Source organism: Boleophthalmus pectinirostris, unplaced genomic scaffold, assembly GCF_026225935.1.
Source record: "Boleophthalmus pectinirostris isolate CB_2022bp ecotype Guang Dong unplaced genomic scaffold, ASM2622593v1 HiC_scaffold_4, whole genome shotgun sequence".
In the NCBI taxonomy this organism is placed as follows: Eukaryota; Metazoa; Chordata; class Actinopteri; order Gobiiformes; family Gobiidae; genus Boleophthalmus; species Boleophthalmus pectinirostris.
Genome location: NW_026571353.1, coordinates 38371809 through 38399782, shown reverse-complemented (window position 1 = coordinate 38399782; position 27974 = coordinate 38371809). Strand labels below are relative to the sequence as shown.

The 27974-nt window shown below is 38.5% G+C and overlaps 2 protein-coding genes across 4 annotated transcripts in view; one reads left to right on the top strand and one right to left on the bottom strand.

Annotated features, from left to right (window-relative positions):
• LOC110162092 (serine/threonine-protein kinase N2-like) overlaps positions 1 to 9769 on the bottom strand; it is a 42724-nt gene extending 32955 nt beyond the window's left edge. Inside the window, exons 1-2 of one of the 3 annotated variants that reach the window (XM_055162086.1) lie at positions 9431 to 9769; positions 3724 to 3883 (exon numbers count right to left, since the gene is read on the bottom strand). In XM_055162086.1, coding sequence (XP_055018061.1) covers positions 3724 to 3883 — 160 coding nt within the window. In that variant the 5' untranslated portion in view covers positions 9431 to 9769. Of the gene's footprint in view, positions 1 to 2203; positions 2311 to 3723; positions 3884 to 9286; positions 9406 to 9430 lie in introns of those variants that run through there. The other 2 variants (XM_055162085.1, XM_055162087.1) reach the window with 2 other exon arrangements.
• A 3106-nt stretch (positions 9770 to 12875) lies between these two features.
• Positions 12876 to 26833, top strand: LOC110162076 (protein SET-like). Its single transcript, XM_020926947.2, has 8 exons — positions 12876 to 13154; positions 15451 to 15508; positions 15698 to 15840; positions 17532 to 17635; positions 18662 to 18775; positions 20851 to 21021; positions 22470 to 22601; positions 24599 to 26833. The coding sequence occupies exons 1-8, from the start codon at positions 13079 to 13081 to the stop codon at positions 24620 to 24622; spliced, it is 822 nt and encodes a 273-aa protein (XP_020782606.1). The 5' UTR covers positions 12876 to 13078; the 3' UTR covers positions 24623 to 26833.
• The last annotated feature ends 1141 nt before the right edge of the window (positions 26834 to 27974 follow it).

Below are 27974 nucleotides of genomic sequence, written 5' to 3'. Positions count from 1 at the left end.
ATAATTTCAGCCATTGAATTGTCAATCTATCCACACAGCAAAAACTGTGGGGTTAAAATTCCAGGGTAAACTATTTCAGAGTTGGTTTTAACACAAAAAGTGTTATTTTAACTATTTGAAAGTTAAATGAGGGTTCGAGTTGAGGTTATTTGCCAGATTTGATATGATTGAAGTTAATTTAACTTCCTCTAGTGTTAATTCAACTTCCCTTAGTGTTAATTTAACTTCCTCTAGTGTTAATTTCAACTTCCTCTAGTGTTAATTCAACTTCCTCTAGTGTTAATTAAACTTCCCCTAGTGATAATTCAACTTCCTCTAGTGTTAATTTAACTTCCTCTAGTGTTAATTCAACTTCCTCTAGTGTTAATTCAACTTCCCTAGTGTTAATTTAACTTCCTCTAGTGTTAATTCAACTTCCCCTAGTGATAATTCAACTTCCCTTAGTGTTAATTCAACTTCCCTTAGTGTTAATTCAACTTCCTCTAGTGTTAATTCAACTTCCTCTAGTGTTAATTAAACTTCCCCTAGTGATAATTCAACTTCCTCTAGTGTTAATTCAACTTCCTCTAGTGTTAATTCAACTTCCCTTAGTGTTAATTTGGCACCTCCTACCCACCACTTCAAACTCCCATGAGAGAAGACAGGTCTGAACTAAATAAAATAAAATAAAGTGTGAAAATAAAACACCTCTGTGTGTTGTTCAGCTAAATCAGGATAACTCTACCAAGTTACATTTACTCTGAAAATGTTAATATAACTCTTTACGGGGTTAAACAGGAACTTTGGTCCAGTGTTACTTAATTAACATTTCAAAAAATATTAAATTAACTCAAGAACAGACTGGACTCATATAAACCCTGAGAAAATGTTAAAATTGATTCTGTGAGAGTCAATTTTAACACTCTACTTTTTTATTGTGTACAGGACTAAATGTAAAAAGGAGCTAAAACTATCACTTCATGACATCACAAAGTGGCACAGAGCGTGAATGAAACAAAACACAACTCCAGGTCTGTTTTTAAGGAAGGAACAACATTCTAACACGACTAAAAGTTCACAGGAGTCAGTTTGTTTAATACAGAACCTGTGACGTGAAAATTATACCCGTGCTGCTCGGCTCTGGCTGTAACAGCGGCATTCACACGTCTTTGATGGATAATTAATCTCTATAATAAGCTCACATGCTGCGGAGGGCAATTTTATCCAAGGCAGAACACGCTAAAGGTGGAGTGAAAGAGAAATAAGAAGGATTTTAAGGTGAAATCAGGGACAGATTTTTGCTTTTTATAGAATTACTGCAGCATTAGATGTTTAAAACTCTATGTACGGAAGCCCCGGTGAGAAAAAACTCAAAATAAAACACCTGCTCGACCCTATTCATGGAATTAAAGGTGCACTGTGTAACTTTTTGGTTTGGAATCTGTCACCTGCTTGTTTTTATGGAGATGTCGTTGCTCTGACTGGAATGTTCCACAGTGTGACATTAAACAGCTCTACACAACATTTATTCAATTACATTTGGTTTTAGAGCTCCCTCACTTTAAAGCGGTTCACCTTTCGCGGCATCGCTGTTTCACTGATTTTTTTTTAGTGTAACTATGCATGCTTTTTTTTTACATTGTGTTCCTCCTCCTGCGTCCTGATTGGCTGAGGGACTGTAGACCACTGTCAATCAATCTCCTCCGTGTCGTGTCTCCTGTACAGTACAGAATGTGTTCAGCTTTCCAAATTTACATAAATGTTCGATCTCTAGCAGTGTGATTTTGAAGTGCTGTATGTTTGCAAGTTTTCTCCCCAACAAAACCCTCAATGTCGACGAAACGTTCTGCACCGACAAAGGCTCCTGCGCTCGAACCCAAAAGACAGAGGAAGATGCAAACCATCGCACAAAAAGTTGGACTTCTGGACACGCTGAAGGAAAGCAGACGTTACATGGCTGTAGGGGCCATTACGGAACAAATGAATCTTCAGTTCGTTAGATAAAGAAGGAGGAAAATAACAAAAGGACGACAGCAGCAATACGTTTTAAGAAGGATGCAAAAAGGTTTAACAGTCCTGACTGAGAAAAGTGTATAAAGTGTGTGCTGAGGGGTTTTACAGACTTAAAACAGATCTAATAATAAAGTTGACGACTTTGAGGATTTCACCTGTTGAGGGTTATTTTTAGAACATAACCCCCGCAATAAATGAGGGACCACTGTACCTAGAAAAACGGGTGTTCTGACTGTGAGCGGCGTCGCCTCTCCACAGATCTGACCTGTAACTTGGTCTGGTTTGGTCTCCATGAAGATAGAAAGGTTTAATATCATACTGTGAAGACAAGGATTTGAAAAGTTACACAATGCACCATTAGGTTTCCTGTTATATGCATTTTGAGAACTTATTCCCATTCAAAATCTATAATATTTTGTTTTAAATTGTAATTGCAGTAAAAAATGTGTCTTGATTAGAGAACTGTTCTAGACTTAAATTACAGCTGCCACAAAGGGTCCAAACAAAACCCAATATAAACAATCAAATCTTAAAGTCAGCATAATTTTTACAGAATAATCCAGGTCCACCTTCAAGACTCTCAAAGCACTTTACCTCAAGGAACCACTCACTCATTCACACACACACTCACACACCAGTGTACACAGACAAGGAGGGTTAAGTGTCTTGCCCAAGGACACAAGAAGAGCGTTCATGTGGGTGAGCTGGAATCCCAACGCTAACAGTGGGTCAGTGGGTCTGCCCGCTCTACCAATGATGTTTCATGTCAAGAGTGAACTTCAGGCTTGTCACGATAACAAATTTTGAAGTTTGATATATCCACGGTTCCCACTCTTTTTCACTGACAAAATTTCAAAACTTTTCCATGACTTTTTCATGACCTAAAGTGAATTTTCCATGACTTTATGGCACCTATATGTATAGAACTGATCAGACTTTTAGATCTAAATATGAAATGTGAACTCTTTCCACTCACCTTATGGTTTGGTTTTATAGTTTTTTAACATTCAAAATCCTGTCACTGCATTTATTTATTATCATCTCTTTAAAACAAAAGGTGCAGATGTTCAGAAATAATCATAACAGCCTCATGAGAACTTAACAGAACGTTGTTGTTGTGTGAAAGAGATATTAAAATTCCATAACTTTTCCAGGCCTGGAAAATGACATTTCCAATTTCCATGACATTTCCAGGATTTCCATGACAGTGGAAACCTTGTATTTAATTTTCAGTGGAACATTGTACATTAATAAACATTACAATAATGTAAATGTACTCAAAAAGGCAAGTTTCATCGACCTGCCAGACGGTAATAGGCTCCATAAAAGTTCATAAATTCATTAAAAAGTCATTTTGTTAAAATACAAGTGCAACTCACATTCAAATACACAGTTATATATTATACAGACAATAATACTGAAAAAGGATTATCCCCAAAAAAAACATATTCTACATGAACTTATTCGATCTTGAACTAAACAAACAAAAAAATCCCCACTAAAACAACGAAAATGCACATCTGACTATATATATTGAGCTAAAAAAATTGATTGTTCCTTTCATATACTTAATGTTAAGTCGATATAGTAATTATCGTGACAGGCCTAGTGAGATTTGAACTGCCAACCTTCAGATTACTGAACAAATGCTCCCAGTTCTATTTAACTATCACCCAAATCCCAAACCAAGTCACACAAATCCAAATTACATGTGCTTTGATTGTTTTCTACCTTCGTGATTGTCTCCGTCTGTGTCCCCGCGGGTTTCATCGTGGCCGCCGTCCTCGCTGTTGCCGTTGACGCCGGACTGGGCCACTTTGATGATCTGGAGGCGGATGAGTTCGATTTTGGAGCGGCTGTCCTGAAGCATCTGCTGAGCCGTGGACAACATCTGATACAAGGATAAGAACAAGCGCAAAGTGTCAATGAAGGAGAGCTCTGATTCTGCACCTCTGCACACGCCAGCACTGTTAACAAGACACACACACACTCCAGCTCCATTTATGTACAAACACACTCACATACCACGTTTACAAAGTCATATATTACACCATTTTTTTTCTTTTCTATGTTATAATGTAGTTTCCTCGTCTCAAACAGACCTGGAGTTGTGTTTTGTTTCATTCACACAAACCCTGCACATTTAGGCCAAGTTCTCCTCTCAAACTGTTCTTGTGATGCCACGTGTTAATGCAGGAAGTGCTCCACTGTGTTTTTAAACTCCACACACTTTCATTAGATTAATCTCTTGAAAACTACTGCTTCATGACATCAGAAGGTGGAACAGTGCATTTTGAGCTTTGGAGATGTAGACAATTGGCCTGATTCATCAGATGGTTTAACTTGGTGGAAACCATCCGACCTCGCAGCATTAGGATTCGTTCGCTCAACAGTAGGCAGGTACTTTTTTTTTTTTTACCAATCACTGCTATTTGGTCGTGATATATGTAATGCACCAAATCCTGTAGGAAGAAGGACAATGGTAAATGGTCACATTTTTCTACCCAAGGACACAACGGCAGCATTCATCCGTGGAATCACACCAGCCAACCTGTGGGTCAGTGGATCTGACCACTCAACCTGTGATGTTTATGTCGAGAGCTGGATTCGAACCACCAACCTTCAGATCAGTGGGCAAATGCTCTACCAACTGAACTACTGCCGCCCAATAATGTCGTTCCCCTTGATAAAATTCACCAAACATTCTCTTTGTTCCAGGTTTAAATCCTTGATCTCTGGAATCGTTGCCAACACAGAATGTCTGTCTTCGTCTACATTCATCTCGACACTTTGTTTACTGTTGTTCTGTTCCACAAAAGGGACTCAGACAGACGCCACCAGTTTGACGTCATGACATCACAACTCACAGCTGATTGGTCAGTGTGCGGTCTACAACTTCTGGGGGTTTTGCAAACCGTCTAGTGTATTTTGATGCCTGACCTAGTCACTGGAGAGAATCTGTGCTCATTGGCGCATCGCACCAAAAAAAGACTTTTACTTCTGCATTACTTCCTGAACACCTGCCTTACACCACAAAACATGTGACCCCAAAAAATGTGCAGTTCTCACCAATCAGAGCGAGAACTGCTAGAGCGGAGGGAGCATGGGCTCAGAGACGGGCTGGACTAAGTCTTACAAAGCTAACGTTTATGCACAAAATCCAACATTTATGAAAGGTCGGGCGGTGGAAATTCATAAAAAAATGCATTGCACTCATAGACTGTGATTGTGTAGCCAGGCTGGCACCACCTAGTGTCTCCGCTCAGTTTAATTTCTCTCCAGCGACTAGGTCAGGAATCAGAATACACTAGATGATTCACAAGAACACCAGAAGTTATAAAGCACACACCGGCCAATCAGCTGTGAGCTGTGAAGTCATGATGTCAAACTCGTTGTGTCTGTCTGTGTCCCTTTTGTGGAACAACACAACAGTAAACAAAGCGTCGAGATGGATGTAGATGAAGACAGACATTCTGTGTTGGCAACGATTCCCCAGATCGAGGATTTAAACCTGGAACAAAGAGAATGTTTGGTGAATTTTATCAAGGGAAAAGACGTTATTGTCCTTCTTCTTGAACTCTGCACTTTTGCACTATGGAGCGGCCACTAATCAATCTCGCTCTCGGACAGCGGGTGCGTGTCTTACGCAGTTCTTATTATAGATCCATGATATTGACAGACTAATAATAATGGATTATTCAAACACGTGTGAATGAAACGAAACACAACTCCAGGTCTGTTTTTGAAGAAAGATAACATTATAACATGACTTAAAGCTCACAAGAGTCAATTTGAAGCAGTTTAATTAACGCTGTGAGGCCTTGGAACTAGAAAAGAAACTTCTAGTTCCAAGAAGTTAAACAATTTTCACTGTTATACTGAAAGAGCTTAATGTCAATCTATCAAACACTGGGAAAAGACTGGGAGCCTATACGTTTCAATGCAAAGCGTCCATCATTTCAGCAGGACCGTCCCATAGGAAACCCTGGAGTGCTTATGTCAGTGTAATATAATATGAGCGCCTGGTAGAACACGGTAACAGGCTGTAACTGGGGTCAACAAAGGGAAGAGCAAACGTACGGTATGGCCTCCTTTAGAACATGTATATGCAGACTAGTGTTGTCACGATACTACTAACATTTCAAACTCGATTTTGGTTTTATAAGGAATTCCCGACACTCAATACAGTCTCTCATACCACAACGATAAAAAAACAAACAAAACAATCATATTTGGACAATAGAATGTGATTTTCAACATTAAATTGTAGTAATTTCTAGGGGTGTAACGGTTCATGTATTCGTGGGGGCGTTGGGTTCGATGCAGGGCTGTGCACGAGTGAGGTTGTGCAGTTTGTGTGTGTTTACATTCGGCCACTACATGTGCAGCTACACGGAGGCTTGGCTCTTTAATATTCACGAGGAACTCGTCCGTTGTAGGGGCGGAAGTGTTTCCCACAGTGCTTTATAGTTAAAGCCACTGACATCAATTGCGCCCTGCTTTGACTGTGTCCCTCAGAACTACGTGAATCCTCACAAAACTAAAACTGGAGAAACTGTGACTGCAGAAGATCTGCACTTACTGCAGACAATGTGGACAAGCTGGTTTTTCTGGCCAAAAATCTGAAGATTGAATAAAACTTTATGCTGTTGTTTACTGTTTACAAAGAATTAATTTTTTTTATAATATTTCATACATTTGTTGTTTATTTGAGAATATTTTGTTGAACTTATTAGTTTTACCAAGCAGCACTTTACATTTATTTTATTTTCCCATTTGTATGATGTTCAAACTAATTGTTGGTTTAATAATAACACAAATAAACAACAAGTAAATGGTTTTGCATTTTGTTCCCAAACTGTACCAAAAATGAACCGAACCATGACCTCAAAACCGAAGTGTGTACAGAACCGTGATTTTTGTACCGTGGCACCCCTAGTCATTTCCTTTATATTACCTTCTCGTCTTATATCTGTGTAATCACTCATTGGTCCAGGTAGGTTCCACAGTGGTCCCTAGGCGTATACTCGTCTATGTTAAGGGTGTGCAAAAATATTGAAATATTGATATATCGCATAGTTTAATGTGATGACACAGTATTGATATTGTGGGCTGTTGTTTTGATAAATTATTTTGTTACAGAGCTACAGTTTTAGTGTTTGTTTAGAGGAAGGAAACTTGTTTATGCGACACATTTGATATTTTTACTGTTTTGATGATTAAAATGTTTGTATTTTATATGAACTTTGCACAAGAAGTGGTTTAACAAAGACTTTAGTATCACTGACATGATTTAGCCTTTATCTTTATTGAGCCGTATCAAATCGATTTGAAATATATCGTATCGAATCGAAAGCGCACTGTATCAAGGCATGTATCGTATCTGCAATTTCTTAACAATGCCCAGCCCTACTCTATGTGCTTTTATACTTGCTCTGATTCTAAAGCTGTTCAGAAAAGGTTAATTTCTGTCCTGTGAATGTGACTTTTTTAGTATCGATACCTGCGAAAAGTTTTTATCCAATTTCGATAAGTATCTGATTTTTGATTCTTTTGACAAACATTGGACACGGAAGTAGAAAGGGCTATTATTAATTCAGTTGAAAAGATGCACTACACCACTTTTCTGGTACGTGGTGCGGCACTCTCTTGTCTCCATGGAGATGTTATTGTGGTGCCTGAAATATTCCACGGTATGGCATTAAACTGCTGCATCTCTCTGAAGACAAGCAGGACAAAGTTAAAGGTCAGGCTGATGGAGAGAATACTAAGTTTTCAATGTGTCTTTGAGCTGTGATTGAAAGATCGCAAGATATCGACAAGTTTCATGCCATATCTTGGAACATTCCCGGCAAGAACATCGCCATGGAGACAAGCAGGTGGCTGACAGCATTTTGAGCTTTGGAGATGTAGACTAATAATAAAAGAGTTAATCAAACACATGTGAATGAAACAAAACACAACTTTAGGTCTGTTTTTTGAGGAGGTAACAACATTATAACAGGACTTAAAGCTCACAAGAGTCTGTTTTGGGTAATATAAGACCTTTAAATGTCTAGACTGCAGAAATTATTACCAATAAGAGCACAGTTAAAATAACAGATCCAGGGTTCCCACTCTTTATCACAAAATTTCTAAACTTTTCCATGACTTTTTCAAGACCTAAAGTGAATTTTCCATGACTTTACTGCACCTACATGTGTAGAATTAATCAGACTTTTACTTTTAGGGCTAAATATGAAATGTTAACTCTTTCCACTCACCTTATGGTTTGAGATTATAGTTTTTTTAACATTCAAAATACTGTCAGTGCATTTATTGTCGTCTCTTTTAAACAAAGTAATAATCCTAATAGCCTAATTCAGACATGTCAAACTCAGGCCCAGGGGCCAAATTTGGCCCTCGATATAATTATATTTGGCCCACGAGATCATATCAAATATGCATTAGAGCTGCCCGCCGGCTACAGATCGGCTATAGAGACATTATTTATTTAAAATGTTGTTATTATTTTATATTCTTGTTCTGGATTTGATGTTTAATCAAAACTATTATTAAACATTTAGAAAAGGTTTAATTAAGTTTAATTACATATCTCGAAAGAAAAGAAAACATGCAAATCTTGTTGAGATTTTTCAATAAATATGAAGTTTGGCCTGCAACTCACTCCCAGTTTTTAATTTAGGCCTCTGTGAATTTGAGTTTGACACCTCTAGCCTAATGAGAACTTAACAGAATGATGCAGTTGTGTGAATTAATACTAAAATTCCGTAACTTTTCCAAAACTTTCATTGAATTTACAAAATTCCATGACTTTTCCAGGCCTGGAAAATGACATTTTCAATTTGCATGACTTTTCCAGGATTTCCATAACCGTGGGAACCCTGATTTCAGCTCTGGAACTGCCAAAAATCTCTACTGAACTAAAGGTCAAAGGCAGATGTTAACATGAAAACTCTCACTTCGTGACATCACAAGGTGGAACAGAACATTTTGAGCTTTGGAGACGTAGACAGACTAATGCAGGATTACTCAAGCACAACTTCAGCTCTGTTTTTGAGGAGGTAACAACGTTATAACACGACTTTAAGCTCACAAGAGTCAATTTTGGGTAATGCAGGACGTTAAAAAACAAACAACTGAACCAAATCTATCACACCTTTTGATAGAGCTATTTTTGGAACATTGTCTCGGATGCCCTCCCACAAACGCAAGCTAAACTAAGGCACCAAAACGCAATAACTACTGACAAAAACAGGAAACTCCCCTAACAATAAAAAGCAAACAGACTCACTAATTCCTGCATTCATCTCGTCAAAGTAGCTGATTGGCCAGAGGTAACAAGTCACTGATGCCCACACACGTGCAATAAAAAAATAACCATGCCCACATCACGTGTTTACAACAGTAGGCTATGACTTTGCAATTCGCCACTCACCTCTCCGTTCTTGCTCGCTCGGAGGACTAAGCTGACATGCCGCGTAGACGAAGTGAAAAAGATCCGGCTCTCTCGTCCTTCTCGTGTTCCTGTCTGTCTCCTCCACAACAAGTCCAGCCCCCTGCGCGATAAATATTAACAATTTCACGTCAAATAGTCCTCGCTACATCTTCACCCTCGCTTCTGGACGTCTCCCTCCGCGTCGTGCGTCAAACAACATCTCCAAACATCCCCGAAAAACCGCTCCGACGCGCGCCTTTCCCGCACCGTCCTGTCCTGTCCTGTCCCACGTTCGCCGTATCGTTTTCTCCTGCAATGTGACTCCGTGCGCGTCCTATCCTCTCCTCCTATATTATTCTCAAACGCACAGTCCATCCCCGGCCCCCTCTCCGGTATTGGATGCTGGCGGACCACATGACGCGCCGCTGTGCCAACGCTGTCACCGATCGAACACACGCATGTACAGGCGAGAACGAGATGCGTAAATGCGTAAATGCGCGTGAATGCTCCTTTTGGGACGATCCGAGCCAGATGCGGGCGTTTTGGGGAAATTTGTCACACCTGTTCGGATGGAAATGCCCAATTAAAACGATGGATGAATAAATTAGGCGTAGGCTAATGCGTCGCAGCCACAAGCAAGATGCGTCACCTTGTTGACATTCAGTGAATCAATTCGGCTTATAGAGTTAATAAATTGGTTAAATCCGTGCGTTAAACATAACTGGTTCTACAAAATAACTCATTCTTTGTTGTGTTTCGCCGACTAAAATGAAAAGTGATAACTAAACTGCGAGATTTCACTGTCACCTTGTTGACATTGGGAGGCAATTCAATCAGAGTGCAAATTTTGTTGGGTTAAACCGGGTTAAACCACGGAGAAAAGATACTAGTTGGTACAAAACGGACATTTCCAAAGAGATACTGGGTTTCCCTCGTTGCTTGATAGTGTTATGTAATCCAGACACCGTCAAGGACTCGGCACAATCTCCCATCCCACCTCCCTCCCTCCCTCTCTCTCTGTTTCTCACTCTCTCTCTTTTTCCTTCTTTCTAATTAACTCAAAGGTCAAATAGATGGCTGACAGAGTTATACACCAGAAAACAGAAAATACACTAAATGTACTCAGAGGTCATGCAGTCTTTTGATTTTCTTATAAGAAAGATAAAAACAAAATCAAGTCACAAAGCCAAAATGTCTTGTTTTTTCTTTCAGCTCGAGCTCCATGTTTTTGGCCTTTTCTTCCATGCAACAATTTGCTGAGGGGAGAGCTGGATTGTTATTAGGAATAATATTCAAATTCTGGTATAGTCTGATTACAAAGGGTTAATCCTCTAATTAACATGCATGCCTATACGAGAAAACACAATGACATCACATCAGCCATTTTGGCAAGGCAAAAAGTGTCCATATCAACAAGTCAGCATCAACATCGTACAGCGACATAACCAAATGTCGGGCAGAGTGTACAGAAACATCTGTGCAGAGTATGGGCTGGAGACCCCAAGGTCAAGGTGGGAAACACCTCCAGAGGTTGTGGAGAACGACCGACCCAAGATCCTGTGGGACTTCAGATACAGACTGACAGGATGGTGATGACCCAACCAGACATAGTGGTGGTGGAGAAGAAACAGAGCAGAGCCATGGTGGTGGACATCACAATACCAAGAGATGATAATATCAGGAAAAAGGAACAGGAGAAACTAGAGAAATACCAGGGGGCTCAAGGAGGAGCTGAAGAAGACCAGAGGCTACAGCAGATACCAGGAAAAACGACAGACATCACAGTCCAGAAAAGTGCAGTACTGGGAACAGCAAAGATACTGCGCAGAACTCTCAGGCCCCCAGGACCCGAGCTGGATGAGAGACCAACCACCATAGAAGGTGTATATAATTGTAATTTTACATATATATATGAAAAAAGAATGTGTTTCTCACCTTCCACGGTGGTTTGTCTCTCTCACCCTCATCCAGCTCATATGTATATATATATATATATATATATATATATATATATATATATATATATATATATATATATATATATATATATATATATATATAATTCTGACACATGTTGAAATGCTAAGATGTGTTTTGTATAATTTCTTATCTTTTTATAATTATTTTATTGACTGTTTTGTTCCAGTATTGTTGGTTCAATTGAATATTGAAAAGAAAAAGAAATGGGCATAATTTGATGTCCAAATAGGCGACTTATGATTCTTTAATTGCTGCTTCAATTACTGTTTTTCATTGTTTAAAACAGGCATGTCCAAACTATGGCCCGGGGGCCAAATGCGGCCCTCAGACAAATTTTTCTTGGCCCTCAGGCTTCCAGGTGAATTGGCCCAAATTATCTTGCATCAATTAAAAATTAGCTTTTTACTGCAAGTTTTTTGAAAATCTATGTTGATAAAGCAAATATTTAATAATTAGTGTGGTTAGGTTTTAAGGATCTTAGCCTGAATAAAGACTGATGGCTCTTTCTAACTTGTTAAACATGCACATATTTCAATTTTTCTCTATATTGAGCACCAGTCTATGGCCCTCGATCGGCCCTCTGCTTCGTCTGTGTTTAGAAATGTGGCCCTTGATGAAAAAAGTTTGGACACCCCTGGTTTAAAACTTGAGTAATAATAATTGTTTAGAGCAGGGGTGTCAAACTCAAATTCACAGAGGTCAAAATTAAAAACTGGGACTAAGTCGTGGGTCAAAATAAATATTTATACAAAAATTTCAACAACATCTGCATGTTTTCTCATCTTTTGAGATATGTAACGTTAAATATTTTGTTATTAAAATAAATGTTTAATAATAGTTTTGTTTAAACATTGAATCCAGAACAAGCATCATATAAAATAATTACATTTTAAATAATGTCTCTACAGTCTATCTGTGCTTGGCAGGCAGCTCTATATAGCGATACATATTTGATATGATCTTGAGGGCCAAATATAATTATATCACGGGCAAAAATTGGTCCCTGGGCCGGAGTTTGACATGTCTGGTTCAGAGAGACACGGTCACAGTCAACAATAAAATATCCTCGTTAATGTTCAATAATGCTCAAATCCACCTTTATTTTGTGATTTACGAATAATGTTTATTGACTTGGGTCACGAATGTTTGTTATTTTTAAAATACGGGTCCCCAGAAAAAAAGTTGGGTAAAGACTGTCGTAAAGAGAAAAAGGGGAAAGTGTTGTGTGGGACAGGACACGGCTTCACTTTTCTGCTCCTACTCAATTCCTACTCAGCATCTTTTTAATGCGCCACTGTGAGTCGGCCCCGCTCTACCGCGCCTGCTTTTTTACTTTCCCCCAACTTTCAAAATCACTTTACGCAGTCAAATAAAATCACTTTTCACGCCGCGATGCAAAGCCACGTCTTTTTTCACGAGAGGGTTGTTATTATACGCTTAAGTGTCCCATAGTAGTGAGACCTATTTTGAGAGGCGGAGCTCGCTGGAGCCCAAAGCGTCCGACCGGGACTCGCTCGCTCCTCGGCGGTACATTGTGTGTGGACGGAGCGGTAGCGCGCTGTTGTCTCTGGGCTCCTTCTTGCAACTTTGCGCCGTATTTCTCCCGATCCTCCCCGATCCTCCAGCGCTTTGACCCCCTGCTCAGAGATCTGCGAGCCTGCGGAAAACATGTCGGCCTCGGCGGCGAAAGCGAGTAAAAAAGAGGCGAACTCCAACCACGACGGCGCGGGAGACGAGACCTCCGGTGAGAAGAAGAAGGAGCTATGGGGCAGCGGAATGGCGGCCTCCCTCGCTCCATTCACCGCCATTTTTGCTTATCTTTCCCCTCGTAATTACCCCGCTGCGCAGCCTGCAATTCAGCCACAATCGACCCCCGCGCGTTGCTTTAATTTGCTCTTTTCTGCTTTGGCTTATCCCCCCGTTTTTTTGTTATTTATTCCTCACGTTGCGCGTAGCATAATTAGCACGCCGTTAGCCCGCTGTTGTTCGGTTAGCTCCGCGTTAGCATCCCCCAGCGTGGCCAGATGTGTCGGTATCTACGGGTTTATTTGGTGATTTTTGGTGAGCGCTGTGCTTTTTTCACTCATTGCGTGTCGTTTCCAATAGATAAGCTTTATTTTCTTCGGCGTGTGCGTTTATTTACAGGCGAACGTGCGCCTTTCGACCGCGTTAGCATCAGCCGCTTGCTATTGTTGTTGTAATGTTACCTAACGCTAGCGGTGGTGTTATTCTTGCTAATTCGCGTTTAAATGCCCCACACGCGCGTTCTGCATGAATCAGAGAGTGTGTAATGTCCTAAAACACACGGAGTTGGTCAGTAGCGGGGTTTTTTTGGGGTGGGTGGCCCGGCTCTCCGCTTCTCTCTGGGCTCTGAGCACGTTTATTGCGGCTGGCGGTGTGTTGTTCGTCCCACATTCAAACCACGCGGCCTCGTCGAGAGCAGTGGCCGGAAACGGAGAGTGTCTGCGCCGCTAGATCCGCTGCGATTGGCCGCCGGGGTTCTGCCTCATCTCCGGACACAAACACGGGCTTTTGTTTCGCGGATAAATGTCGGCAACGTAGATGACTTTGTGCGAGCGTTTTCGTGCCGGAGTTACACGTGAACATGTCGGGTTTTTTTTTTTTTTTTTTTTATCTCTGCGATCAAAAAATTCATTAATTTCGTCATCGTCTTTGCCCGTGCTTTGCGTTATCAAATAAAACAACGTTAAATGACACAAACGCATGTAAGCAAACCGTATTTTTAAGACATTCTTGGTAGTCCTGTGGTCTTTATGCGTTTTTTTGTTTGTTTACAGTTTACAGAAGTCGCAAATGATTCATTTTTATTAAACATGTCGATTTTTATCTCTGCGATCAAAAAATTCATTAATTTCGTCATCGTCTTTGCCCGTGCTTTGCGTTATCAAATAAAACAAAGTTAAATGACACAAACACGTGTAAGCAAACAGTATTTTTAAGGCATTCTCGACAGTTTTTTTGGTAATCCTGTGGTCTTTATGCGTTTTTTTGTTTACATGTTGTTTATGTTTACAGTTTACAGAAGTCGCAAATGATTCATTTTTATGAAATTGTGGAAAAACACAAGGAATGTAACTTAAACTGTCTTAAATTAAAGTTCTTATTGTAAACATGTCAATTTTTATCTCTGCGATCGAAAAATTAACTAATTTTGTCATCGTCTTTGCCCGTGCTTTGCGTTATCAAATAAAACAACATTAACACATGTAAGCAAACCGTATTTTTAAGACATTTTTGACAGTTTTCTGGTAATCCTGTGGTCTTCTGGCATTTTTTTTGTTTACATGTTGTTTTTGTTTACAGTTTACAGAAATCGCAAATGACTCCTTTTTATTTAATTGTGGAAAAAACACACAATGTAACTTAAACTGTCTTAAATTAAAGTTCTTATTGGACAATTAAACATAATTTACATGTTGGAAATGCATAATTTCAGTTGGTTCTGGTCATAAATATTTGTAAAATATATTCTACTTATTCGTTGTACATACCTACGATACATAAGCCACGATTCGATATGTATCTTGACACAGTGAGATTTCGATTCTATACAATATATTTCTAAACTATTCGATACAGTTCAATAATAAAGTGAAGGTTAAATCATGGCTGTGATAGTAAAAGTCTTTGTTAAACCACTTCTTGTGCAAAGTTAATGTGAAAAACGCCCATTTTATTCATCAAAACAGTGAAAATGTCACACGTGTTGCTTAAACAAGTTTCCTTCCTCCTAAACAAATAACAAAACTAGCGCTGTTACAAAATAATGTTGTCAAATACACCAAAAAAATACTCTTGGTGATATATCAATACAGTAGCATCACATTAAACAATACAATATATCGATATGGTTACATTTTTGCACAGCCACAATTCATTGCCATGCAGTGAACAATGTTTCTTTGGTTAAAATGTGTGTTTACATTTTGGTCTTTTATAAATTACATAAACAAAAATGTAAATGTCTATGTACATTTGTGTATTCCTTCTTTCTAACACTTTTTTTTTTTTTTTTTCAGAAAAAGAGCAACAAGAGGCCATTGAACACATTGATGAAGTTCAGAATGAAATTGACAGGTAATTTCTATTCATGAATTTTATTGGTTAGCTGTGTTTGATTTTTTTAAATTTTCTTCCTTATTTTTTATGTGAAATCATGCATTCTATCAAACTGAAAGTGTCTTGCCAGAAAGAGGAACTAAATCTGTGTAACTGTTTTCAGTGTGGCATGACAAATGTGTTAAACTGCAATCTTGTTTTTTTCAGGTTGATTGAAAGTGCCAGTGAGGAGATCCTTAAAGTAGAACAGAAATACAACAAACTCCGTCAGCCGTTCTTTCAGAAGAGGTCAGAACTGATCGGCAAAATCCCAAACTTCTGGGTCACCACATTCGTCAATCATCCACAAGGTAAAACAGAAATGTGTGTATTTAAGGATGTATCAAATTTAATGTCATTGTAGAAACACTTCTTAAAACCACTTACCATCCACCCGCCCGCCGGCGGGTGATTTTCCAAAAAAAAAATTTCACTCTGTATTTTCACCTTCATTATTGTTTTCACTACTGGCATGCCATACATCGTTTGAAAGATTAATTTCTCAATAAAACAACCATACCATTCATTTTATGCCATACAACGAGCCCAAAACGCTATAACTTAAAAATTCACATCATAATCAAAGAATAAAATACGCGTTTCTTACTTTTGAGCCGGTTCTGTTGGTCCAAAACGCGTTCAATCCATGAAAAGTTGTAATCAATAAGTCCGTAATAATCCACAGAAAAAGAATATCAAGTTGTTTTTTCCATAAAATAATTCCATGTGGGGAAATAATCCAGAAAACCCTCGTCTGTATGAATCGATGGATACAATGATATAATAAAAAGTTTCTATTCTCTCCCTTCTTCCACTGCGTTTCTAGCAGGTTTGCTAGCACTGTTGGGTGCGCTTGTTTTCCTCACACTCTTAGCTTCAAAATGAGACCCTCCCCGCTGTTGTCGGTGCCGTGGTTTAGCTGGGACAAGCCGCTGAAGAAGCTAATGCACCCACGCACTTCCTGGCTTTACGCACGCGTCATCAGTTTGTTTACGGGAAATCTCTTCAGTCATTGGATCTTCCAGAAAGTGATTGACATATTGTTTTAGCCTATCACCAGAGCTTTCAAACGGTGGGTGGGACATTCAGATAGTATTTGAAACGGACACGGTGTTTATAAGCGTAAGAGCGAGGGAGACAGGGAGCAGTGCAGGCGGTGGTATAGAAGGCAGATCTTCCACTTGGAGGACAATTTTGGCTACTTTTAGTTTTTTTTCTTGAGAAAACATGCCTAAAGCTCAGAAGAATTAGTATTATAATAATAACAATTATTATTATTATTATTATTATTATTATTTTGGCACAGATTTGGCAATCTTGTGCCGAATTGTCATTTTGTATACACAAAGGCTCACAGCATCAAAACCCTTTGTCCTAGAGATCTGAAATTCTACACAGTTGTTGCCAACAACTTGAACAATGAGTGTAGTGAGTCAAAAATGCCTAGCATGAAGTATGCCCAAGCTAAGGCCTTTATTTTTTTCGAAGCAAAAAAATACAATTTTTTTTCAATTTTAATTGACTGTACTGTAGGTTAGGCAGCACTCAGTCTTCATGTACATATCTACAGAAACTAGAAGGCCTAAGCTTTAAAATGGTGCCTCACACAAGCATGTGGGTCCTAAGGTTTTCTTTTAATAAGCTATGGCATTTGGGTATGTAGTGCTATTGTGCACACACCAAAATGAGGTGGGTGGTAACAGGTTAAATACAACCTGTTCAGCTTGTAGTCATTAATGTCATATTCCAAGGATTGAAATTTAAAGAGTACCAATAATTTCTTGACACTGCAACAAAGCAGAGGACAGTAGTCTTTGTAATTGCCTTAAGATTTATAAACATAGTAAAAGCAGCAGTATTTATAATGGAAATATACAAGTAAAAAAGGTTGCATACATCTAGTTGTAGCAGAATAACTTTATCATTACAGTCCCAGTCCTTTTAATGAAGTGTATTTCAAAGTACTGATCTCGTATTTTTCTGTGGTGTTATTTTTCTGTAGTATCCGCTCTTCTCGGCGAGGAGGACGAGGAGGCGCTGCATTACCTGAGCCGGGTCGAGGTCACAGAGTTTGAGGACATCAAGTCGGGCTACAGAATAGAATTTGTAAGTACAGAACTTCTACTTTTGCATTGGGTTTATGTTTAAAAACTTTCAGAAAAGAGATTTAATTTCAGTCAGTAAAGGTTCATCTATTGTTGGCAATGTCGTATATTAATAATAATAATAATACATGGATTTTAAGTAGTGTTTTTCTCTCTAACACAAAGATTCTTCACAATAAATTAACACTAAAACAAGGACAGGACAGACAAAAACGGTAATGAGGAGCAATCATGTATAGCACAGGTGTCAAACATGCGGCCTGGGGGCCAGATCCGGCCCTCCAATGACCTTTAATCTGGCCCTCGGCTGATTTTCTACTAAAATATTTTAATTCTATTTTTTATTAAAATATTGTTAATTTTCTGCGGTGCTGAGCACAGCAGCGTCTCCAGCGTCTCTGTACGTGGCCCCTCCCACCAGAGCAGCACAAATGAAGACTTGTCTCTTTCCAAACGCTCTTAAAGGACGATCGTTTTGACTGTTGACCGTGACACCCTCATCAGAAAAATGTCCAACATGAGAAAAGTGGAGCCGAGTGCAGGATTTTACAAGAAAAATTTATTTATTCCTATTTATACAAGTTAATGTTAAACAAGTTCATGTTAAAACTTTGTGTTGAAATTGTATTTTTCTTTAAGTTTCAGGTTGTTCATAATATTATAATATTTTGTAAAAGAAAGAGTTCATCAATTAAAAAAGATTTCTGTAATAGATTTGCATTTCTCTACATAAATATTTGAACTTATTGTTATTTTTGGGGTTTATATGACATGAGTTTTCTGATCCAGCCCCTTTGGGATCAAAGTCAGTTGGATACGGCCCCCAGACCAAAATGAGTTTGACACCCCTGATGTATAGCTTATGAGGAAAAGGTGTTTAATAAGTCTCTATTGTAATATGTAGGTTAATTTAATAGAAGTAAAACGCAATCTTAAATAATGCTACGGTAAAAACTTGTTTGAACCATCCTTATCATATATTTGCTGTTCCTCTTCTGACACATTTATCTTTTTTTGTCCGTTGCAGTATTTTGACGAAAATCCATACTTCGAAAACAAAGTCCTTTCCAAAGAGTTTCATCTGAACGAGAGCGGAGACCCCTCTTCAAAATCCACAGAAATCAAATGGAGATCAGGGAAGGTCTGTACAATGTTTATATACACACACCATTAAAACTCCATGGTTAAATGTGTTTGGCAGTGCTCACAGTAATGCAGTAGTGATAATATTAAAGGGATTTTATCTTTTGTCGCCTTGCCCAAGCTTCTAATAGACTGCAAAAGCCGCTCTAGGGTCAATATGAGACTGCTGTGTGCTGTCTGCGTCTAATGACAGAGCACATTTTTACCAGGAAGTAATTCTGGTTTGCGATTAGCATACTAGTTGTTCTTGTTGTTGACATTACCGAGACTGCGAAACTCCCGCTCTGGCCTCTGGAAAGTTGCGAAGAATGCTTAAAAACTGAATAATTAGGATGCTCAGAATGTAAGTGAGTCATTTTATGTCATTTCCAGGGTTCCCACGGTCATGGAAATCCTGGAAAAGTCATGGAAATTAAAAGTGCCATTTTTAGACCTACAAAAGTCATGGAGTTTTAGTATCTGTTTCACACAACTACAGCGTTCTGTTAAGTTCTCCTTAGACTATTTTGAATATTTCTGGAATTTTGCGCCTTTTTTTTTTTTTAAAGAAATGACAATAAATGCACTGACAGGATTTTGAATGTTAAACTATAATCCCAAACCATAATATGAGTGGAAAGAGTTAACATTTCATATTTAGCCCTGAAAGTCTGATCAATTCTACACATGTAGATGCTGCGGAAAATTCACTTTAGATCATGAAAAAGTCATGGAAAATTTTTGAAAGTTTGTCAGTGAAAATTTCAAAACTGAATTTCCCTTGTGGATCAGTTAAGTTTGTCTAATTAAATTACTTTTTTTTGTTTTGTTTATACAGCATTTTTCACAGACATGGGTCACAAAACGCTTCACATACAAAAGAGAAAACAAAACGGCATAAGAAATAACATCAGTCCTAGCTGCTCTAAACTGGAAAGTGAGGAATAATTTTACGGTTTAACACGTTCAACAGGTTCCATCTCTGCTTTTTAAGTAAAATAAGGAATATCTCGTTTAAAAAAAATGTTTGGAGCATTGTAATTGTAGTTTTATGTTTTTATTTATGTCAAAAAAAAGAAGGATGAATAGTGTTAATCTAATATCAAAAAAATTAAATGTCAGTAAAGTCAGGTTTTTTTTTTTTGTTTTTTTTTTTGAACTTTTATTGCCACAAATCAAATCACATCAACACTGTCCTGAGACCGGGCCTTCTCACAGTTTATATATTCACTTTTTTGCCCCATCTCTCTCCCCACTCCCCCATCTAGAAGAAGAAAGAGAGAAAAAAAAAAACTAAAATTTGCAAAAACAAATTTAAAAAATTAAAACCAAAACACAAAGAATAAGGCATATTAGGGCATACGTGTCTTATTTCAAAAAGTCAGTAATTGGACTCCATTTCTTTTCAAAAGCTGCCACCTTGAGCTGTAGTTGAGCCGTTAACAGTTCCATTGTATAAACTTGTCTGATTTTTGATCTCCACTGTTCAACGGTCGGTATTTCAGGTTTCAGCCAGTAGATCGTGATCATTTTTCTTGCAGTCAACAGAAGAAAATGCAGCAGAAAGCTCTGATCATGAGAGAGACCGTCAGGGAATATGTCAAGCAGAAATACCTTTGGGTCCATCAACAGGTCCACAGCCAATATATTTTGTAGAACATCTTTAACATTAATCCAAAAACCTTTTATATTGGGGCAGTCCCAAAATATGTGAGTCTGGTCGCCCACAAGTCCACACCTCCTCCAACATTTATGACTAACACTACATTTTGAAATAAAAGTTTTGAGCAGGGTTCTAAAAAATCTTAAAAGTCAGGTTTTTGTCTATTTTTGTGCTTATTATTAGACTAAGACAAACTTTATTGATCCACAAGGGAAATTATTTGGACTCAGGAGCTCAAACATCACAATAAAATATAATACCAAAGAGTAAAAAATATAAACGGTAGCAATAAATTGTAAATAAGTTGCAAAAAAAAAATTGCAGGTGTTAAATAAGGTGTAATTATATCACTGTATATGTTTAATTCAAAATAAAATGGATTGTTTGACTTATTTTTCTATCTTATTTTTGCGTGCGTTTTGTGTTGCCAGGACTTGACCAAGCGCGTCAGTCAGTCACAGAACAAAGGCGGGAGGAAGAGGCAACACGAGGAGCCTGAGAGCTTCTTCACCTGGTTCACCGACCACGCCGACGCCGGAGCGGACGAGCTCGGCGAGGTCATCAAGGACGACATCTGGCCCAACCCCCTGCAGTACTACCTGGTAACGCACCGAACACCGATGCCCGTCAGAGCTCTTTTAGCGGGCACCTCCATCGTCATTCGGGTTGTATTATTTTGTGTGGGGCTGCAGATTATAACACTTCCAGACCTAAGGGCAATTTTAGCGCATTTGTCCCTGGATTTTTTCTTAATTTTGCTCTTAACTCTCCCTTTTTACTACCTAGTGAAGTTTTATACATCCTTATTTTTCAGTTCAACCTGTTATTTCACAATCTATTGCTGTAGTTGTGTCATATGGCTGTAGTAAAAGCTGTAGGACCAGACCAGAAAAAAACAGAAAATAAAATTCACACTCTCATACAAAACACATACCAAACATGTATAAACAACTTTGTGGACCTAAAAAATATTTAATTTTAGGGCCTTAAGTACAAAAGTGCAAAATATCAAGTCCGTAAGTAAACTAAATATATCCTTATTGCCTCAAAACAAAACAAAAAGTGCAATTTCCACATGACTTTACTGGTGCCAGTCTGTAAAGTCCACAGCACAGAGCCACACCACTTTCATAATTCACTTCCATGCATGACCGGAGTTTTGAGAGAAGATTATTTTATTCTATGTTTTATACATCGCAAAACCACTCTAAGGTTCATATTTGTAGCCTATGTTTATTTTCAGTTTGAAAGTTTTGCGTAAATTATCAATAACAAAGTGTTTGTGTTTTTGTTTTTTCAAGGGAAATCTTAAATAAATGCATTGTCTAACTAAAAAATAATCGTGATTCCAATATTGACCAAAATAATCGTGATAATGATTTTTTTTTTTTTTCCATAATCAAGCAGCTCTACTTATAATTATTCATAAATATTCCACTTTTCAATCAACCAAACAAAAGCTGAAATATGATGACTGAAGAATCGTATATCTTTTAAAATGAGTAGAATTAAAAATAATGGATTAACTATTAAACCCAAAAAATAATTACTAAAAATGAGCATTAGTTGGAGCCCCAGATCTTAAACTAATTTGTTGGAAACTTATTTGGCCATTTTTGAGCCATAAAGTTCTATTAATGAGACCGTAACAACTTTAAAGCTGCTTTTTTTGGGTCCATCTCCTGCTTGTTTCTATGGAGATGCCATTGCTCTGCCTGGAAATGTTCTATGACTTACATGTATTAAATTCCAAGTGGTTTTATAGCTCAAAAATACACAGAAAAACAACTTTTTCACTACGAGTGAGGTCGCCATTCCACAGATCTGACCTGTAACTTGGTCTGGTTTGGTCTCCATGGAGATGGAAAGCTTAAATGCCACACTGTGAAACATTCAAAGGAATAACATCTCCGTGGATACAAGCATTTGATGGGCCCCTCATTCCCGATATGAAGTTAAAGGTGCATTATGATTCTGAAAAGGAAAAGTATAGCCTTGTGTTAAACGCCGTATTCTCAAGTGTGTCACTATTTATTTTTTTTCCTCCCAGGTCCCGGATATGGACGACGAGGAGGGAGAGGGGGAGGAGGAAGATGAGGACGAAGAGGGTCTGGAAGACATCGACGAAGAAGGAGACGAGGACGGAGAGGAGGATGACGAGGATGAAGGAGAGGACGGAGAGGTACGCTGAACGACCGCTGGGTTTCATAAGACGGCACAACATTTTGTAGAGCAAGACTGTTAAATACAGATGGGTGAAGTTAAATATTACACTCATCAAATGCAGAGTTTGTTGTTTTATGGTTAAATATTTCGGTTTTGAGGTCGAGTTACTAAGGTTACGTTCAGACTGCGGACTGAAGTGACCTAAATCTGATTTTTTTTTCGCCCCATGTGACCTGTATCTGTTGTTTTAATGACAGTCTGAACGATAGAGATTCAATTTTTTTTCAAATGTGACCCAGGCCATTTGGATATGTGCTCCTAAAACCAATTCTATATATCTGATCTTTTGATATGTGACTTCAGTCTGAATGGCCAGGTCACATTCATCCCACGTACACGTCATCAACAAGCTGCAGACGTGTTATAAGTAGGCGCTCACAAATGCACACAAACGTTCTTCTCATCAGATGAAAATTGTGTCTGAACTCCGTGTAAGTGAAGCGGTGAAGCAGATATCAATCCCACCCCTCTTGGCAGCGACTCTGCACCCACACGTTTCTTTCTACGGACGTTGGTGCCACTGCCCCACAAAACGCCACGGTCAAAAACCTCGTCCTTCTCCTCCTCAGGGCCTGTTTACATGAGAATGGTGTGGGTAAAAACGACAAAATATTTTATCGGAAGTGCCTTTTGTTTAGACAGTGATGCTGTTTTTGGGGCTTAAAAGGCAAAATTCTGAAACTACCCTCCAGAGTCAGAAAGTTAAACACATCGGATGGTATACCCAGTCTAATTCCACACACTTTTGCTTCACTGTATGCACGCAGATTTCCTCCCGAAAATGCTCGTCTAAACACGGAATAAAAAGTGAAGAGGCAACGCCACTTTTGCATCTTCTGTTCAGACATCTTCATATAAATATAGCCTCGGTTTGCACAGATTTTGTCAGTTACTTTCGCCAACAGAGCCCCAAAGGAAGTCGTCATCTGCGTAAATGTGATTAGGTTCTTTTTCCAGACTAAGTTTGTTTTCATACCTGACAGTTTCGACTGCTCACTATGATCTTCCTCACAGTCACATGATCTTGCTGTAACATGTCGGTCAGCTGATTTAAAAAGGTTTTACAGGTTTACAGTTCAACTTCCTCAGGACAGTATCCCAGGTGTGTGAGAGTAAAAAAGCCCCTCGTCCCAGTTTAAAGAACAGAATGTGAGAAGGAAACGGCGAAGGACACGAGCAACAAAACACAAAGCAGAACAGGAACAACTCAAATCGGTCGTTTCTGACCACTATAAAAGAGAGAAGCACATTCTGGACTGGGACAAAGGAACACATGGATTAAAGAGTTAGTCGAAATACGAAAACATGCCCGTGGGACGATAAACTGGGACGAGGGGCTTTTTTACTCTCACACACCTGTGATACAGTCCTGAGGAAGTGGGACTGCAGATGGCGCTGTCGTCCTGCCTCCACCGGTAGGAAAACGGCGCTAAAACCTGTTTAAATCAACTGAGCGACACGACACAGAAACATCACGAGACTCTGAGGAAGAGCGCAGGGAGCAGTCGAAACTGTCAGGTATGAAAAACAAACTCTTGGTCTGAGAAAAAAAAATAATATCATAAATTATCGTGAGACCAAATAAACATCAGTGGCCTCATCATCTGCGAGCCTCCAAAAGTCATCTGGTTTTGTGACGTAAGCGTGAATAGATCCCATTATCTGAATGATTCTAGTGAAGGGGTGTGGAGTTTAAAAACACAACAGAGCACTTCCTGTATCACCACATGACATCACAAGTTGGAACAGTGTTTTCAGTTTGAGAGAAGAATTCCGAAATGTAAATCTGCTGGGTTTGTGTGTTAAACGTGTAAATGAAACAAAATACAACTCCAGATCTGCTTAAAATGGGCCCTTAAAATTATAATTATTACTTTTTCAATTAATAAATGTTCAAGTTAATCCTAAAATTTAAGATTCTCAATACATTTAAAAAAATGTTCTGTTTTGCAGGAGGACGAAGGAGAGGACGACTAAACCCCAACAGAACCTCAATGTGTATTTCTTGTTTGGTTTTTCCACTCATTGTCGGGAGCAAATATTTTAATTTTATTTTGTTCATTGTTCATTTTTCTTTCTTTTTTTTTTTTACTTTTTTTTTCTTCTTTTTTTACCCGTTTCGTGCGCTTCGTTCTACATTGAGAAGCTTTCACCACCTTCGCCTGTAGTTGGTGCCATGTTTATTTTTCATCTTTATATAAAAAGGTCATTGGCACTTTGCCCTGAATTGTGAGACCATCTACCTAAAATAAATGAAGTAAAAAGTAAAAAAAAAATTGATAAAGGAAAAAAAAAAATACAAAAACAGCACGACATCTTGAACTTTGGAAAGACAAACAGAACCTTGTCTGTGAGAGTAATAGGCTTTTACAGTAGCCCAGTATTTTGTAGAAGTAACAGGAGCAGTGACGTTCTGACGGAACAATTAACAGAAGCCTCGAGAGTCTAGAAACTTCCAAAACTCCGACCAATGCAACTCTGATCCATATCAAGGACTGAACTAGGTCCAAGCCAGGACTAAAGTGGTTGTGAAACGTATTCGGACCGGGACTAAACTAGGACTAAACTGGGAGTGAACCAGGACCAAACTGGGTCCAAACCAGGAATGAACTAAGGCTAAACTGGGGCTGAACTAGGACTGAACCAGGACTTTAACCAGGACATTAACCGGGACTAAACCAGGAATAAATCGGGTCTGAACCAGGGCTAAATTGGGTCCAAACCAGGACTGAACTGGGTCCGAACCAGGACTTAAACTGGGACTAAACCTAGTCTGAACCGGGACTTGAACCACGACTGAACGAAAACTAAACTGGGTCTGAACCAGGACTGAAGCCCTTTCAGTGGAAGTGTGTTCCTTTTCATTAAGAGCCAGGACTAAAACGGGTCTAAACCAGGTCTGAACTCCTCATAAAAAACTGGCCTAAACTGGGTTTGAACCAGGTCTAAAGCAGGTATTCATCAGATTTAAACTAGATCTATACCAGGTTTATAGAAGGTGTGAACCAGGACTAAAACGGGTCTACTCTAGGCTCAATTCATTTAGTGTAATTTATTTTAGCATCTGATGCTTTTCATTTTTGTCATGTACCAAGTTACCTCATTATAGAAATAGCAGTAATCGCAGTAGCAATAGTAGAATGACTTTGCACTCAAGCTCCTTCAAAAACATGGGAACCGTCTCGATCTGGACTTGACGTGGCGTTGGCTTGTGTTCATTGCTCCTGTCTGTTCCACCTAACGGGCGGCGCATCGACCAAAACCGACCATCAGAACCGAGAAAACACAAAATACTGGGCTAACCTTTTTAAAATGGGACTGAATGAAAAATGAGCCATGTTACCACCAAGCACTGTTTAGTTCACTTTAAATTTCACTCTAAATTACCTCTCAGATCAGTTCTTTCACAGAATTATCCATGTACTTTCTTATTTGCAGCAATCTGGATTTTATTTCTACACCTCACTGGTTACCTCAGTGTCATTTCGATGCGTAAACTTGCTACGAAGCTTCCCCACATTTGCCAATTTTCATAAACATTTTAAAAACTAAGGTGAATTAGTTAACGAAAACAGAAATCACTGTAAATACTGTGAACACACTTATGTTGGAAGGAAGCAACTAGACACCTCAACTTTGTGCTATTGGGCATGGACTGTTTCACACCGTTTTCCATTTTCGAGGAATTATTTTAAAAATGTAGAAAAAAAACTCAAATCTCACGGCACAATATTCTAATCTGTATTAACATCTATATAATGTTAATTTGAGTCAGAAATGGCTGTTTGGTGGTAACATTGCTTATAAATATATATATTACTGTAATTTTTTGCCCATTCGTTCCCGTTTTAAAATCCCTATTATGCGTCGACTCAAGCCATGGTGTTGTAAACTTTTAGCACTAGCAGCAGACCTCAATATTCACTTCATCCCTGTTTCTTTTTAGGGGCATTGATCCCGGAAGAGCTGTTTTTTCCCCTTTTTGTGGCTATAGCAAAACGACAGATGCTCATTCCTTTTTGACGTGACGTTCAGGTTCAGGGCGGGGGACAGTTGTTATATGGGGGAAAAGACTGGTTATTTTGACATCATTTCTATTGGACTTTTTTTTTTTTTTCATTGTATTGTTTTACAGATATCCATGAGATTTGAAATGACATTTTTAATAAACAAAATGGAAAAAATAAACTGGCTCGCAGTTTTCTTTGAATGCTTAAAATTACACCTGGCGCAATAACATTCTGAAGTACTTCTGTTCACGACAGAGTTTCAAAAATGATGTGTTTGCTTACGAACATTGATCAAGGAACTTGACAAATATTTACGTAATATCAAAATAATTGCAAACTAAATATAATTTTAACCCTTTTTTAAACATTTATTTGGATCACCCAGTGCAACTCACCCTTACACCACGAAAGCAAAAACTCAAATTCACAGAGGCCAAAATGAAAAATGGACCAAGTTGTGGGCCAAACTCTAGTGGTGCATTATTTGGGAAAAGACAGTTTAGATTTGCTGCGTCTGCCCAGATTCATATAAATGAGTGAATAATAGTGATTCTACCGTATGGAGCCCTGTGTGAGAAAAATACGACTATCGAAATTAACTACACATATTTATATAAATTAGTTGAAATATGACATAACATGAAGTCTGATCACCGTTTGCAAACAACATCAAACCTGCTGACTCTAATCCAGAGGTGGGCAAATATTTTTTTCCTTGGGGCCACATGAGAAACAGAAAATATCGTGTAGGGCCGGGCCAAAAAGCTGAACTCAATTCTGCATAATATTAATGGTATTTCTTTATAAAAATGGTCTTGACAAGTTGATAAGACTGGTAAGAGTTTATGTTATGATTAAGCAATGGAAAAATGAGGTTGCCTTACAAAAAAAATAATTAGAAAACACCTCTTATATAAAAGCAAATGTTTTAAGCCAGATATGACATAAAATGATAAAATATGTTTATTTTGAAATTCCAAATGAGCTGAAATAGGTCAGTGAGAGTCGAGCAAAGAGCCGTATGTGGCCCTGGAGCTGTAAAAGGTCCAGGTCTGGTCTATGGTTAAATGTAGAAGGACGAGTTTACATTTCTCTTTTCAAAACTTAATATCAACTATTTTTGCAGATGCACTTGTCCTGTATTATTTTTCACCAGAAGAGGGCAGTACTGTATTATTCAAACATGACACTCTGCTCTGTTCTGATCAGTGTTGGGAAGGTGATTTTTAAAATGTATTTCCCTACAGATTACAGATTACATACCCCAAAATGTAGTTTGTAACGTAATCCATTAAATTACTTTAGGTGAGTAATGTAAT